General features: G+C 36.9%; 1 protein-coding gene across 1 annotated transcript; it reads left to right on the forward strand.

Annotated features, from left to right (window-relative positions):
• Positions 1–429: 429 nt before the first annotated feature.
• LOC140565610 (myelin-associated glycoprotein-like) lies at positions 430–16,052 on the forward strand. The gene is made up of 11 exons (XM_072691625.1): positions 430–496; positions 5,948–6,030; positions 6,127–6,498; positions 8,668–8,961; positions 10,116–10,215; positions 10,414–10,452; positions 12,059–12,091; positions 12,419–13,173; positions 13,669–13,740; positions 13,840–13,882; positions 14,171–16,052. The coding sequence occupies exons 2-8, from the start codon at positions 5,985–5,987 to the stop codon at positions 12,447–12,449; spliced, it is 915 nt and encodes a 304-aa protein (XP_072547726.1). The 5' UTR covers positions 430–496; positions 5,948–5,984; the 3' UTR covers positions 12,450–13,173; positions 13,669–13,740; positions 13,840–13,882; positions 14,171–16,052.
• Positions 16,053–18,315: the final 2,263 nt, after the last annotated feature.

Below are 18,315 nucleotides of genomic sequence, written 5' to 3' on the forward strand. Positions count from 1 at the left end.
GAAGTACAAAATCTTTCCACCCTTTATCTCTTTAATTTGGCCTTCTTAGGATTAAAAGACATGTAGTCAACCATGTGAGGGGTCTATTTACCTATTCACTAATTAATTTGCCATCCTATTTTTTCAAAATGTGACATTTAGTGAACATACTGTAAAGTGTATGCAGTAACGTAGAAAAACAGGTGGAGCTCTCTTCATGATTTTCCATGACATAAAATAAGCTTTGAAAATCTGATATTTTTAGAATGAGAATTATTCTAGTGTTTTCAAAGAACATTTCTAACCACAATTTCTGACCCATGAATGCACACACACACACACACACACACACACACACACACACACACACACACACACACACACTGAAATACGCACACATGCATACAGAAAAAGTTAAGGGACGGACTTTTATTTGCACCTCCCTTGACCTGAAGAGGTCATGATTGAGTGTGGAACAGAAAACAGGTTCAGTTTTTCTGCACGGTGACGGCACCACGTAAGTCTATCATATTTTTATTCATTTATCATTATTTTTTCTCCACTAAATTATAAATATGTGCCATATGTGTACCTATGTACTTTATTTGCAATAGTATATGTACTATTGTGCAAAGTGAAGTGTCGAGTATTGTGGTCTCCATACTGACTTTTGTTTTTAGACTTTTGTTTTTTGGATCCTAGTCTCTACAAACTAGCTAAGGGTATTTTCTGAGTGAACAGTGAAGCACTTTTGTAAGTCGCTCTGGATAACAGTGTTTTCTAAATGCCTTAAATGTAAATGTATATGTTATAATCTTTATAATAATCTCTATTATAATCTTTCAAATAATAATAATTAGAATTACACAGATAACATGAAGGTCTATAAAATATTCTAGTTGTATATCCCTCTCTCTCTCTCTCTCTCTCTCTCTATATATATATATATATATATATATATATATATATATATAGTCTTTAAATTAAATTATGACAATGAAAAGTGTAGTGCCATCCTAAAGAAAAGTCTGGAATGTACTGAGAATATACCTTTAACATACCATGTGAAAATTTTGTAAATTACTGTGTTTCAACTTCATGCTGCTTACAGATCTACTGTTAACACAAACATACAGTACAATGCACATGAAGTATAATAATTTTAGCTAAGAGCAGGTGCTTTCGCTGCCGCTGAACGTGTTTATTCATGTAAACCAAGCCATTCCCCAGCATTTAGCCTGTTCTATATTTAAAGTTCCTGTATTTCTTGTAGATTTGCATTGTTCTGGATGAAGACATGAAGCATAAGAAAAAAAAAAACAATAGCTTACACTCTATGATTTGGGACTGTTTAAAACTAAATTAATATACCAGTTCTAATGATGTGTGTTATCCTCCTCCTCCCTCCTTGGTCAAATTTGACTGTTTTTTTGTTTGTACTGTGGATCATAAATATATGAGCATTTTTTCTCATTTTTAATTTTTTATTTTATTTGATTCTGTTTGGCTAGGGAAGTGGATGCTAAAGTTTAAAGTTAGAATTTTTTTTCTATTCTATTCTATTCTATTCTATTCTATTCTATTCTATTCACATTATATTCACATAACTCTGTTCACACATTCACTTACTAAGTTACTTTTATAAATTTTACCATCTTGGGGTTATTAACCAGAACCTGGTTTAGTTCTTCGTGAATGTTTTTTGGCAACTCTGAGCTTTAAATACAGGTTTCTTAAAGCTTTGCTATATTTCATCACCAGCTTTTAGCAGACATCATCTGGTTTAGCCATTTAAAGACCAATTTAATTGTATTTTTAGGATCAGGATACAAAGCATGTCTAACACCATTTAGAGACACTCGCAGACTGAAAGTTATTGGGGATAAATGTGCTTTTCCTTTCACTCTCCTTTTAAACAGTGCCAAGTAACCAAGCAAATACATTGTAAAGGTCTGGGCAGTATACAATTCTGAGCCAAGAACTGTACTATAGATGTACTAGATGTCCAAATGTTTGTGGACAGATGTGCAAATGCACACAGACACAGCTTGTCTAGTCCCTGTAAAGAAGTATTACCAGTAGAATATGACTCTCTAGAGCAGATAAAGACAAACATTTTCGCACCATGTCTAATGCCAGGTGTGGGCAAGAGGTGTATAAAGCACAAAATCTATATTTATATCTAATCTATCTAATATACAGGGTGGGCCATTTATATATATATACCTAAATAAAATGGGAATGGTTGGTGATATTAACTTCCTGTTTGTGGCACATTAGTATATGGGAGGGGGAAAACTTTTCAAGATGGGTGCTGACCATGGCGGCCATTTTAAAGTTGGCCATTTTGGATCCAACTTTAGTTTTTTTTAATGGGAAGAGGGTCATATGACACATCAAACTTATTGAGAATTTCACAAGAAAAACAATGGTGTGCTTGGTTTTAACTTTATTTTTTCATGAGTTATTTACAAGTTTCTGACCACTAAAATGTGTTTAAAGTGCTGCCCATTGTGTTGGATTGTCAATGCAATTCTCTTCTCCCACTCTTCCCACACTGATAGCAACACAGCAGAAGAAATGCTAGCACAGGCTTCCAGTATCCGTAGTTTCAGGTGCTGCACATCTCGTATCTTCACAGCATAGACAATTGCCTTTAGATGACCCCAAAGATAAAAGTCTAAGGGCGTCAGATCGGGAGACCTTGGGGGCCATTCAACTGGCCAACGACGACCAGGAAACTGTTCATCTAGGAATGCTCGGATCTTGCTGGAAAAACTCAGGGAATGTGCCAGCTTCAGTGCATAAAGAGGGAAACACATCATCATGTAACAATTTCAAATATCCAGTAGCCTTGAGGTTTCCATTGATGAAGAATGGTCCCACTATCTGAAGGCAATTGTCTATGCTGTGAAGATACGAGATGTGCAGCACCTGAAACTACGGATACTGGAAGCCTGTGTTAGCATTTCTTCTGTGGTGTTGCTATCAGTGTGTTGCTATAGTGTCCTAGATAGTTGCTATGGAGTCTCAGGTGATTGCTTATGTGTTGTAGTTAAGTAGTTGCAGTGGTCCCCTATATGGTTGGTTGGGTGTCACCCAATACAGTGTATTTGTATTATCTGCCCACAAGAAGGGTGCAGTTTACAAAATTGCACCCTATTTATTTCTATGGTGAAAACATCTGGAATCCAGAATCTCACAATCTGATTAGACAATCTGAAGATGGAAGTGTCAATAAAACTGCAGAAAGAGTTGTTCTTCTTAAAATAGCCTTGTCTTGAAGACCTCCTCCTGTTTCCAACCTGGATTCACTTCCATCCATACAACAAATGCGCTGTATGCCCATGCATGTGGGGGAGTGAGAGAGGAACAGCACCCAGTTTTACCCAGACTTATTTTAGTCTTTCCCATTCACCCTGGAATGGCCGGTTATGTTTTAGCGAAAACACTGAAAGTACAAAAGTTAAATAAGACACAAAATGTCATGAAAATCATCAGACTTTTTACATGGTTAATGTGGTCAGATTCTGTGTGTGATGAACCTGGCTGTAAAATTTATATGCCCCTGAAGGCCTTCACTGACCTTCAGCTAGTCTCTGCAGGGTTGTAGACCACCAGGGTCAAGATCGGACACCCTGTTATAGAAATATCATGTTTGGCTCCCTAAAAAATCTTTTGGTGGTTCAGGGGTTCTTTAAAAGCTCCATATTTTAGTGGTTGGTGTGGCGCAACAGATAACACCACTACCTGCCACTGGGTTACAACACCATGTGGGAGACCAGGATTCGATTCCCGGTCTGGGTGACTATGCTGCGCTACACCAATAAGAGTCCTTAGGCAAGACTCCTAACGCTACATTGGCCCACCTCTGTAATACGGGTAACCTTGTAAGTCGCTCTGGATAAGAGCGTCTGATAAATGTAAATATTTTGTGTACCAACTAAGGCCTAGAAACCTTTATTTGTTGGACAGCTGAAACAAATCTTCATCTTAAATGTCTCATTGCCATAGTGGTGTGGAGACAAACCAAAGGAAGTTTAAAAAAAGATGCTTCCAGGAAGGATGGGTTCTTTTAAGACTTCCCCTGGTTTCGCCCTGTGTGCATTTCTGTCTATACCACACTCCAGCTCCCCCACTCAAGAATCAAGTTTATAATTAGGTCTATAGCTAACATAAACAAATGTGTAAAGTATAAAGTCATAAATAAAAGTCATGATCAGAGGTTTACATACGCTCATTATGGCCATGAATTCCATGGCAGTATTAGGCTATCGGTGAGTTCTTTGAACTGTTTTTATTTATGGCAGAGTTATGATACAGCTTTAATAATAATAATAGAAAAGAGAATCAACCCAAGGTCAAAAACATACATATAGCACATGCAACATTTGGTTAAGTTTATCTTACAAGTTACTTCATAGCCGTCAACAAGCTTCTAGCAGAAATCTGGTTGGATATTTGAACATCATCATTGTAGAATTGGTAGAGGTCAGTTAAATGTTGGTTTCCTGGCACAGACCTGATTCTAAAGGACATTCCAAATATTTTTGATAGAGTGGAAGTCAGGACTTTAGCAAGGCCCTTAACCCCCTTTGCTCACTTCACAATGATGTGTGTTTTTACAGTACCAGTTCTGCTGTGAGATGGACTGACATGTAAATGCAGTCTTGAAAATAGTTTTAAACAATGTAAAAAATTGTTTTTACCTGTAAGGACACAATTAAAGTTAAAAAGTACAGTATAAAGTAACAGGGGTTATTGTTTTTAGTAAAACTATTGAAATGCTGGGTAGAAGAACATATGTTTGGTTCCTGACCTTCTCAGTGAAGTTTTTTAAAAATATATTTACATTTGTGGATATTTGATCTTCATTATGAGATGGAGGTAATACAACTAATATAACAAAATTTGGACTGAACCTGGACCCGAAGGAGGCCTGACCTGGGTTGGCAGTTAGTTCGCTTGTATAGTGGTTTGTATTGCATTGCTTTGAACACAGTTCCACTGATACACAGCTCAACGGTGAGGGAGCTTTATACCCCTCTAGCCTACATATGGCATTAGGCATGGTACCAATAGGGTCATGTTTATGTACTCCAGAGAGTCCTATTCTGTTGGCAGTACTAGGAGTAGACAAGCTGTGTGTGCCCATTTGCACATTTGTATTGGCAAAGGGTGCAACTGAAAGTAGTTTAATGCTTTTATTTGGGGTGTCCACAAACATTTGGCATGTGTGTGTGCTGTGTGTGTAAATGTGCAAAGTAAATCAGTAAAAAGGAAAATAAGTAAAACGTAATTATTTTTAAAATGTATTTAAATGTGATTGTTGTTGTTATATGACTCAAGTTCTATTATTTAAGTAATAAGTATATATATATTCCAATAAACTATGAAAGAGCTTATTTATTGCAGTGGCCAAAACACAGCAGTTATTTAAGTCATTAAAAAGAATATGAAGGTAAACATGAGAGGCTAAAGTTTTAGAGATATTGCATACAACCCAAAAACTTCCCAAATACTGTCAGGAATCACAAAACCCTTCACATGGGAAGCCAAATCAGCCAGCTCTCAGTAAAATCCATGATGGATTGGGGACGTTTTTTATTATTTTATTATAGGGCATTATTTTAAATACTCAGTAGTGTTGCTGATTATAAAACAAAAGGATTAATAAAAAGCACTGTGTGAAATTTCTAAATATCAGTGGCAGTATTTTTTTGCTTTTGCTGGGATTTACTATTCCTTAAAGATGCGAGCTATCTGCCATAAACCCCATAGGGTTAAAACACAACACTGGCATGTTAAGTAAGTTTTGACACTCACCTGTGATTTTACTGCATAAAAACTTATACTTTTATAGTTCTGAAGCACTGACATAGTATATTTCTATGTTCATATATTTTCTGATTATCTTACTGTATTTTTAACTATGGTTGACATTTCTATATTTGTCACATATCTGCAGATTATTTTCAGCAGTCTAACAAGTGTGCTATTCCAGCATGGGGACACAGGCAAGATTCCTGTTCTGCTGGCTTTGCCTTCAGGGTACACATCTAACATTTTATTCACTGATAGTGTATTAATTTAAACAGTGTTACACTGCTGTTTTTAACACTACACTACTAATCTGTTTTATTTCAGTGATCTTTGCCACTGTGTTTTCTGAAGATTGGGAGGTAGAAGTTGTGCCCAAAATCGACGCGCTGGTCTCATCTTGTGTTGTGCTACCCTGCACGTTCAAGTACCCTGGTGAACAACTCCCATACTCACGTTTGAGGGGAATCTGGCACAAAAAGGAAATGCATGACATCATCTATCATGAAGATAAAACACTAATTGTGGACAGCTTCAAAGGTCGCACAAAACTACTTGGCGATTTGGGTCAGAAAAACTGCACTTTAGAGATTGACAAAGTGAAAGACCACGACAATGGCCCATTCTGCTTCAGGGCTGAAATTCCAAACTATAACAAGTTTTCCTTTGTGAAAAATTGTGTGAGCCTTTCCATGAAACGTAAGTACAGCTGTGTATGTATACAAGACCTGCCTGATGTTTTAACCCAGATGAGATGCTCTAACCCAGTTGCTCCTGGGTCATATTCTCACGCTTTCCCATTTGACCTACTTTTAACACCTCACCATGAAATATATATATATATTTTATGGTGAGGTGTTAAAAGTAGGACAAATGGGAAAGCGTGAGAATAAACTGACAGCATAGTAGCCACAGGCACTGGAAATAGGCTAAAATCTTTAAATGGCACAGAAGAGTCTGAAACTAGTGGCTATAGCTATAAACTCAATTTAACAGCTGGAAAATGGTAAGGATTTTTGCTGAACATGAATGCAGTTTGAAAATCGCAGTGGGGTGGGCTATATTTGGGTTTATTAAATGTACTATAGCTACAAAAAAGCTTTGGCACTTTAACTGCAGAAAGAAAATGAGCATGAGTGAAAATTGCCCTTGGTAATTGCTGGCAACCTAAAGGCATACTGGCACCTCCAGTCAGAGACAGAGCAGAAGTATGACACATACTGTACAAAGGCATCAGACTGACTGCAATCTTAAGACCACATCCTGACACTATACTTGAAGGCAGCCATGCGTGTAATGCATGTGGTACCACAGAAAAAAATATAGCATTTATTCATTTGAAGAATTGTATTTTTACAGATATGTCCTTTTTAAATAACATGCATTTGTCACTTAATCGCTCTGCTCCAGGGGTGTTATAGAATGTGATCTGTGATGTGTAATCTACCCCCCAGCTCTTTAAGCTGAAAAATGCATAGAAAACAGTACAGTATAAAGTATAATTACAATGACTTATAACATTATGTTTACAATTTCATAAACACAACAAAACTACAAATTGATTAAGGAAAACCTAGTGAATTGTTAAATATTTTCACACACAATTCCTGCTCCTAGGCTAATGCCTCCCCGAAATCAAACATCATTGGATTAGGACATGAGGCCTAAAACAATTTTTGTTTTTTTTGTCCCTCTAAGTTTAACTCAGGGCAAGGCCTTTATCACACCAAGTTTAAATTTTTCACAGATGCGATTTTTAACATGGTGGAACCTGCCCACTGTTTTTTTGTGGACATTGACAGACTAGAAACTTGAAACCAGAAAATGACTACATAAAGTGTCTCACCGTCATTTTCCACCTCTCACTTATGCTCCGCCACAGATTTTCTTTAACCTCCACATTTGTATGGTCAGCTTTTGTTTTTTGTATGAACAAGATGCGCTGTTCTGCTGTCATCTTGATGATCATTTGTTTGGTCTGCTACTACGACAATAGAGCTCTAATTGGTCAGTTAGGGACTTGGTGTAAAGAACATCATTAATACACATGTGTTCGTTTTCAAAATTTGATGCCTTTGACATTTTTTCTGCCTTTAGTGAGCATGGACACATCCACCACAGAAGATTCTCAATGATGACTAGAATTTTCCATATTCCTCTTTTCAGTACATGTTTAAGGCATAATAGTTCAAATCACAGCACAGTTTGGATCTCACGGATCAGTAAAAAATTTGGACTAACCAAGATTTCTTTTCATGTATTTTGAACAATAGTCACAGTTTGTTCCACTTAGTGACGTATCATCCCCAGTGCTGTCGTTGGCACAGTCTGTAGTGTATAAACATTAGCATGTGTCCGCACAGATAGCTTTCAAATGTCCAACAATGCTGACACACCAACTCCATCTAATCCAGCATGATTTCATTAAATTGAGTTTAAATGAGATGTAAAAGAATTTCAGAATTTCAGTGAAAGACTTTTTTTGAAATCATTTCACTGAAAACAGAAAAGTAAGTAACAAAGCATATGATCCATTCAATCTGTGAGGTGAGGAGAGTGAGAGAGAATGAGAGAGTGACAGGGAGGAATGGTTGGGAGAGACAACAGGACTACAGTTATCACAGCAATACTTGTAAATCCACTACAGTTCCCACGTTACTATGCAAATCCATTCCAAACATTTGGTTCCACATGAAAGGCGAATATACCTTTGTCCATAGTTTACTGCATACCATGTATTCTCAGTGCCCCAAACTGTGACATCTGTATGATGAATACATCGAATACACGTGTCATTGGAGCCCTAGATAACACAGATATAGCTCTTTCACTGCTAATAATGGCCGTCCTTTTGTTGTTGCTGTATAGTGAAGCCAGCGACTCCAACACTGGAACAAAGGGAAGTCTTGGAAGATGGAGTTCCTACCACGTTCAAGTGTTTTATCCGACACACCTGTCCGTCCCACCCCCCTACCATCACCTGGAGCCGTGGTCACAAAGATGCTATTATGAAAAACAGGGACATTGGCCATGCAACATGGGAAATGGAGTCCTTGCTGACATTTACCCCAACAGAAGACGATGATCACACTTACCTCAACTGCACTGCCAGTTTCCACGGTAGCGAAAGCTCTACAGGTCATATACGGCTATATGTGAAACGTAAGTGAAGCTAGGCTCCTAGTCTACCACAGTCACCTTTATGTTACTTGCTAAGGATCACAATAAGCCACACACACATAAAAGGACATTGCTCTGAATGTTCTTAAATTAGGTAAAACAGGCTTGTTTATCACGTATGAGATGATTGTAAATACTAAAAATACTGACCTTTTCCTACCACAAAGTAAGGAATCAGTGGAAATCAGATATTTTAGGCTATTAAGGCAGGACATGAATGTCCCTCAAAATCAATTTAGTCTCAAAAAGAAGTCAAATAAGATGCACTTAGTGTGATTTTTATGGTTTAACTGTATGATATATATTAGAGTATATTACATCCTGTATATATAACACATTGTTGCCACATATTGAACTATATGTAGTATATATGCCAACTTATGCCATTTAGCCATTTTTAAATATGGGACACACATTTCTGCTATATCCACTATACGTCCAAATGCTTGTGGACACTTCTTCTAATGAGTGCACCAATGCCTAATGCCAGGCTTATACAAACATATAATTATGTAATATATGCCCAAACCTTGCAGATATTACCATATTACCAGATTTCCTTATGAGTAGCTTCTACTATGACAAAAGTCTTAAGCTCAATTCCTTGTCTAGGCAAGCACATCACATAAGAATCCTTGTGAAAGCCTTGTGAAAAGCTACATTCCTTGTGAAAAGCTAAATTCACCTACCTGTATAACATGATTGCCATCATGCAAAGACTTTGTATCCCCATTTTTGCCAAATCGGGACATTGTTTATTATATTGGGTTAAAGTAGAGCACTGACTTCCACTGAAAATAAAAAAGATTGAGAAGATTTTCTCTCTGCTGTAAAGTGGAGATACAAGGTTTTTGTGTGACAGCAACGAAATGTTGGTCTGGGTAAGAGCCTCAGTCAAATGCTTTGAATATAAATGTCATGTCAAAACTTACTTTTACTATCAACAACAACAGTGAATCCACCAGATAGCACTTAATAAGTACCACCTTACCCCTTAACACTCCAAGGCTTCTTACACACTGAGGTGTATTACAATAACTACAGGGACTTCTGTAGAAACTGGTGGGGCTCTTCTCTGGTAATAGAAGATTGGCCCGGCAGGCCATAGAATTCAGTATAACTTTGTTTATTTTCAGGCAAAGCCAATATCTTACACGTCATCATTCCAGTGGTGGCTGTGCTTGGAACTGCCATTTTATTCGGAGGAGTGTGTTTCTTCATGACCAAGAAATATAAGTGAGTAAGAATAAACCAGAAAACATGAATAAACAAACAGACCTGACATTGTTTGTTGCTGTAAGAAATAGCACTTATTTAATGTACTGATGTGCAGATTTTCTGTTGCATTCAATGTCTGTTTGTGTCAGTATCAACACTTTATCATTCTTTGTGGTTTTATTTGCTTTTATTTACATACACTAAAACTGCCCTTAGGCAGCAGATTCAGGAGCTTCAGAGCAGAGATTCAAATGGGTAAGTAAGAATTTCAAAATTAAACTGTTAAGTGTTATATATATTGCCTGAAGGTCAGGCCTGGACACACTACACTGGATTTTTAACAGAAAGCAGAAAAAGTGTAATACAGTATTTCATTTTAGGGATTTTGTTGCCACTTTACCCCAGTTAATGTCTATAGACACTACTTTCCCCTCATAATCATTGATTATATTGTTGAAATTTGGAACATCAAAATGAATGAACTATTTTTCCAAAAAAAATACAATTGACCTAAACCCAGTCTTAACATTCTGCATATTCCCCTTGTTTGAAGGCTAAAATTTAACCCAAAGGCAATCTCTTTGCCCTAGTGGTCATGGAAGTATGAACAAAGACTATATTTTGCAATCTCTAATGTTGGGGTCACTCTAAGAAAAGCCATTAAATAGTAAACGAAAAATGTCTATTAGTTTTATTCTGCTGTTAAACTTAGTGGTGGTTAATTTTTGACTCTTAAGACAACACCAGGGTCAGATAACCAGACAGAAGAAGACAAGATAAACAAGCTTACAGGGCATGCAAATGAGAGTCTAATTTAGATTGCAAAGGGGAAGTTGACTTCTTTAGACAGTAGAATGTATTTCTCATTTTCAGACACTGTTCTCAAGACCCTAAGTCATTCTATTTTCTCACCCCTCTTTTATAGCTATGTGATGTGACTTCTGGTTTCAAGAGTTCTTCTAAAAGCAATGGGCTGCTCTTATATATAACATGCATTCAATTATTATTCAACCTTCACTTATTTTCACTTCACTTATTTTAATGCCAAAGGTGGTGAAAGTCAATGCAGCCATGCCTAGTGGCAAAAAGACTGACTGAGTGGCAGCATTAGCATTCAGTGTAATTGACTATACAAATAGATTCAGCAAGAATACGAATCCTATACTTTTATAGGATACTGCCGGAAGCTCAAGAAAAAAGAAACTAATAGACGTGCTGCAATTCGCAGTAACAACTAGAATCCAGGCACCAAAATATGTGGGAGCTCACTGAGTGGTGAAGTCATGCTCAGAAAACAAGCGGAAGATAATTTAAGAAATTTAGTGGCATGCTAAGTTTGATTAAAAGGGAGAGCAAGCAAACCTGCATGAATCTGTCTACTACATGTGCTGAGTAACATCACTGAGCAGATGTTATTTGGGTAGTGACAGTGACATGGTAGTGGCATGTTTGTGTTTATTGCTCTGGTAAATGTGTGTCAAGCATGGCGGCATTGTTGGGGTTTCTAAATAATGTACTGGCCTCTTTGTTAGACACATGTGTAGGTGTAGAGCTACATCTTTTTCCATCAGCATATTGTGTCAGTCATCTACTTACTCTTCACAAGTGGTCGGTTTCTGACCACAGGACCACTGCTGACCTTACAGTTTGGTTAGTGGTTTGTTCTAAACCTCTAAAGTGTTTTATGTTTTTCTTTCTGACATAAGTAAGCTACACTATTGTGAGCAATAGTGAGCAAAGGTTTTATCTATCTCAATTTCACAGACACTATGGGCTCTTAGAAAATAGAAAAAAATAATTTTATGCAATGGATTAAAAATCTTACTTAAAACTGACGACTGTGGTCCTTTTATCTACACAGAATGTTGAGTCGGCTCTCCAGAATGTCCCACAGGTAAGCATTTTTTATCCATGTTTGTCTTTTGCAAAAGCATTTGGATGTCCTTGTATTCAGCTAGATGCATAACAGATCCATATAAACAGCCATGCTTTTTAGCATGTTTACATATACATTTAAGACATTTAGCAGATTCTCTTATCCAGGGTAACAATTTATTAATGTCTAGAGACATACCCAAGGACTTTTACTGGTATAGCTATTGTTGTGGGCATTTTTTTATGTTTATGAGTTTATGAGTACTGAAAGTGAATTAATGAAATTTCTTTCACCATTTATGACAAGCTCTGATGATCTTATACTGTTTCACTCTGTAATCAACAGGATCAGGTCAGTTGATTGGAATTTTCCTTGAAGAGGAACATGGGGAGCAGGGCTTGGTCAATTAATAACCTAAGTAGACGTCTCTTTACAATTTCCCATTTATTTATTTATTTAAGTAATATTTGTGTTGCAAATGAGCTTAACCATTAGAAATATTTATATGTTTATGTTTAATTAATAATTTAATATCATCTATAATACTTAGTAGAGCACCCTAAACATGACACCAGCTCCTGGCAGCATTACTGAGGAATCTTAGCCCATTCCTCATGGGCAGTGGCCTCCAGTTCACTAATACTCATAGGTTTGTGTGCTGCAACTGCCTTCTTCAAATCCCACCAAAGATTTCCCATTGGGTTGAAGTCAGGTGACTGTGACGGCCACTCCAGAATCTTCCAGGACTTCTAAAACCAAGCCTTGGTGGACTTTGAGGTATGCTTAGGATAATTGTCTTGTTGGGATGCCCAAGCTTCAGCTTCCTCTAAAAAGGCATGAGGAAGCTGAAGCTTGGGTGTCAGTTGGACCTTCCAACAGAACAATGATCCCAACCATCAAGGTCCATCAAGCATGGACCTCAAAGTCCACCAAGGCTTGGTTTCAGAAAAAGAATATTGTGTGTGTTTGGTCTAGTGTAGCAAACAAGAGCTCTGGAGCCTAGAATTATTACTACAAAGCATGGTTCTTTTGGCCACTCATACTTCACTGTGTTACAGGAGTTATCGGAGGAATGAGCCTAGAGTGCATATGACCACAAAGTAAGTATTTTTATTTGGGTACTTATGAATTAATGGTGATTATTATGTTAAACTGGGCTCAGCACTGTAACCCTTAGTTAAATAGTAACAGCAGCTTACACATACTGTTGTTCCTTCACATTTTGGCAAGGGCAGGATGGAAAGGATGGTTTGAAATAGAAATAAATGTGGTTCTAGATGATAAAAAACAGCAATATCTGAATTTAAAATGACTACTTATTAAGTTCCATAAATACTGTGGTTATGTTGCATATTATAATGACTAGCAATACAAATCACACTGTTATTTTGTGGTCATATTTTATTTATATTTAAAATACTGTCCCTCAAAATGAATACAATACAATACTTAAGTTACTTACTGAGAAAAGCTCCAGTTTTTTACATAATACAGATGTTGCTCTGATGAGGACACAGTCATTATCCAGACTTGATCAGATTTGTTAGTTAAACAATGTTTCTCACATTTAAATAATCAAACCTTTCTACTTATAGGCCAAACAACAATGTAAGCTCTGTGTCAGGAACTGCAGGATTTTCCAAACCTCGCTTTCCATCTCCAAAGAGGTACAGTGTGAAAAATAATAACATTTAAAAACCGGCATACCTAGAAATATGTTTCTCTGAATGTTTTTTTTAAATTATCTATTTTTCTAAACATTATAGTGAACACAAAACATACAGCAAATCTCAGGACACATGTTCAGCAGTAAGTAATCACTTAATCTTATTTTGTAACTGTTATGTGCAGTAAAATGTACTTCTTCTTTTAAACATTAAAATAAAAGTAGTGATTCTGTCTTAATAAAATGGTTTTAGGTAAAACTTTTAATTGATTTAGAGCAATTGCAACATGTGGTGAGTCTTCTTTAGCTAAATGCTCCTTAAAGTGCCATGCAATGACAGGAGCCAAAAGTGGTTCCTCGGTGGCAACACAACACTGTGAACACTGTAGTTTTAATGTCTTTTCTTTTTATCTTTATCTTTTTATCTATAGAACTACGATGATGACGATTACACCAACCTAGCTGAGCTGAGCATATATGGAAATGTCTGATGATGGATGGAGAAAACATCAGATCACCTTTTTTTTGCAATGTTTCAATCTCAGATGTACAGTTACAATTTTCAACCATACCTTCTTAAATTTCAGCAACATAAAAAGTAAAAACACTGCAAATCAGTAAATGATAACCATCACAAAAGCTGTCATCATGCTTCATGAGATTGAATTTCTTGTAGATATGCTTGATTTACTCTCCAATATTCCCTTTTCCTCCCACATCCTTCATTAGTTAAACAAAGTTAAATATTAAACTCAGCAGTATCTCAGTTTGAAGGAGAGACATCACTCACATCCTCTACTCCTATTTGTGAGAGCTGAATATCTTCAGGCAAGATACTGCAGTTGAATAAGGTAAAAATACATATGTTCTGAAATTGGATGTTTAAATAGACAAATGAGGTATTATCCAATTTCAAGAACAAAGATTCAAACAGTGCATAAAATCAAGTTTAAAATTCTTGTTTCATTTCATCGGCTTATAACAATCAAAAGGGCTTTTTTTACAGAGTGAATTTTGGATCTATTTTTTTCAGAAGAATCAGAAGCTGGCTTTAGAAAAAAACTAATTTTGAAAAAATTATGCATTGCATTGATGTTCTTTATTTTGTATTATAATATATATTATATATTGTGTACATTTGTATTTTAAACTCCCCTTTTTTCTTTCATAATACCTAATGCCGATGCAAAGAAAATGATCATACAGTAATGTGCAAAAAACAAAGTACACCCCAATTCATCCCAAAGTCAGATGTGCAATGACTCTACAGAGCAGATTATGACAGTTCAATTAGAAAAAGGCCTCTTCTTTCTAAAAGAACATGACATCAAAGTTTGCAAACTTGTATCTGAACAAACCACAAGAGGGAGGTGGGTGGAGGGGGAGGGGTGATGATTTTGGCTTGTTTTGCTGCCACAGAACAAAGGGCACTCTTCTGCATACCACAGTATTCTAAAAGGAAATGTGAGGCCATCTATCCAACAGCTAACGATTGGCTGAAATTGGGTCATGCAACATGACAATGTTCCCAAGCACATCAGCAAATCTACAACAGACTGGCTGAAAAAGAAAATAATTGTGTTGCAATGGTCCAGTCAAAGACCACACCTCAACCCAATTTAAATGCTTGACCTTAAAAGAGTGTAGCATAAACAAATGTCCATAAACCACAATCAACTAAAGCAATGTTGTATGTGAATGATGTGAAAGACTGATAAAGTCAAAGAGCAAACAAATTGCTTCGAGTTTTTGCTGCTAAAGGTGGTCCTACAAGCTTTTGATTCATTGGGCTGTATGTTTTGGCTTATTTTTGTTAAAGATGGGTCAGAGAGGGATTGTTGATAAGGTCATGATTTGCATATTGTACAGCTCTTGAACACCAGCTTCTCATTATTTTTTATTTTTATTTTAGTGTGGGGGGGTTTCACTTCCTTCTGTTGGATGCTGATTGGTCAGTTTTCTCTTTCGTCTTCTCTCTCTAAAAAAAGCCCATTTCCATTAAAGCAGCAAAAGTGTTAATGTGTGTAAAAAGGTGCTATTGTTTGAGAACAAGAACCATTGTTTGGTGTAGATGGTAACTTTTCGAATCAAAGGCACTTAAATTGAAAAACATGATGTGAGGCATAAACATTGTATTACTACTAACTAACTGTGTTTTGGCAAAAAAAGACAATATATGTAATACAATAAGCTTTTATTTTCATTCAATACTTAATAAATGTTTTTTTCATTATATGCATTATAAAGTATAATGTGCAAATCAATAAGTAAATGCTTTTAAAAACATTAACAATAAACAATAAACAGTTGGTATACTTTTTCCCCTTCTTTTCCTGACTCTACTTTTCCGTTTGCAGTGTGTTTATCTTTTTGTAAACTGAAAATTCTATTAATTTTTCTAAAAATTTCATTGAATTTATTAGATTGTATTGTCTAATATAGTGTTACTTTCTAGACTGAGGGTATTAGGCCAGAAAAGTAGAGAGGTCGTTAGAGAGGGGTGGATGGAAAACCACACAAGGGTTCAGGTTCAAATATATATTTACAATTATTTACATTTAGATAAAAGACAGCCATCTCCCCAGGGGTAAGCAAGAACAATATCTACACTTACTTATACTTACTTATCTCCCCCTGTCTCCCTCTCCTCGTTTGGGTTTTTTCCAACCCTTTATTCACTTCCAGGAAGGCATTTCAGGATGTCTGGACAGTGCCACCTGCACATAGAGGTAAAGACTGAGACAGACACAAGAGAGAGCACAGAAAAGCAGTGCACCAATCAAAACAGCCCCCCATCAAAAAAGTTTAGGAACTAACCTAATTAAAGGGTGAGAGACGAGACATCAGCAACAATGTTGTCTGAGCCTTTCTTATGCTTAATGGCAATATGGTACCTAGTGAACTAGTAACCCACAATTATTATTTTTTACATATCTGGCATAAGAAAACTAGAGGGCTGTGGTCTATATATGGGGTGTACCCATAGTGGCCAAGGACTGAGAATTATGGTACACCTCAAAATGCTGCAGAGCTAAAAGCAATAGCAGAGTGTATTTTTCAATGTTGCTGTGATGTTGCTTAAAGCTATTGAATTTCTTCAACCACAGAAAAGGTATTTCATAAGGTACGGTAGTAACCTGCCATATCTATAAATCTATCCAACTCATGTCTGGTATCTAGTACAGGGTAATTAAGCACAGCTTTGTTTTTTTTCAGGTGGGGTTCGCAGACTACCCTGGCCTACCACTGGCCTAGGTAAAGTATAGTAGCTTTACCAAAGTTACACTTGGCAAAGTTAATGGTCAGTGAGACTTTGGCTAACCAAAGACATCTCTTAACATGCGCATATGTTCAGTCCATGTGGATGTAAAGACCACCACACCGTCCAAGTATGCAGCACAGTTTGGCATGGTTTGAAGAACACAGCTCATTAATCTCTGGAATGTCGTTGGGCAATTTCACATCCCCAAAGCCATGACTGAAGATTGTATTAAACAGTCTGGTGTCACAAAAGCAGATATATCTGCCAGTAGAACCTTGCCAGTGACCTTTAAGTAAATCCAACTTTGTCACATACTTAGCAGATTCCACACTGTCCACATGACCCTCAAATCTGGGCAGAGAAAAAGAATCAGGAATTGTGACAATTGTGAATTGTGTCACTTTCCTGTAGTCAATGCGAAACTGGACCTTTTGTTTTTGAGACTAGGAGACATGGGGAACTCCATGTACTAGAACTAGAAAATGCCAACCCATGTTTTACCAGATCAACTTTTCTATGTGTACAAGCACATTTAACAGGATTCACAAGATGGTAGTTCTGTGTAAAGGGACCACTATTATCAAGATCAATGTTGTTTTTTGCAAGTTGGTTTGTAGGTGCACATCTGTAAAGAGACTTGCATACTCCCTACACAACATCTTCAAGTCGGCACAAGCATCAGCAGGAATAATCACATAGCTTACATCAAAAGTCGCCATCCTAAGAAAGATTCTTTAGCAAAACTAAATGCTTTGTGAAGCCTTATATAAAACCTGTTCACAAAATCGAACAAGTTCCCCTTTCAGGACTCTGATCACCCAACAGCAGGTTTTTTAGCAACTTCAAATGACCACTTACCATGTGTGCAAATACCAATGGAGCTAGGCTAAAACCAGTGGACTCCTGTATGACCTTGTGGAGAGCAAACATGCATGTCCACACAGTTTATAGTCTGATGGGAGTACAAAAAGAGCCACCAGAGAGATGTGCTTGCTTGCAAACTCTGATAAGCGTGAAAGAGGTTGCCAAGAGGAGGCACTCCTACTGGCCTCCAACTCCAGTGCCCAGACATGCAACAACTACATCTCTTGTTCCTGCTGCTCAATAGCCAGGCCCGACCCCTTCAGCTTAATTACCATGTTTAAGTCTATGTCACTCACAGGACCAGCACCTAGTAGAGAAGCCTCTAGATATATGCCCTGGGGTGATTCCTGATCAATGTCTAGTAGTCTACTAATACTGTAACATTTTCATTGTAAAACTGACTGGAGTACAACTAAGATTATCACCTTCTACGCAGTGGTAGAAAATCAT

The sequence above is a fragment of the Salminus brasiliensis genome, chromosome 11 (assembly GCF_030463535.1).
Source record: "Salminus brasiliensis chromosome 11, fSalBra1.hap2, whole genome shotgun sequence".
Lineage (NCBI taxonomy): Eukaryota > Metazoa > Chordata > Actinopteri > Characiformes > Bryconidae > Salminus > Salminus brasiliensis.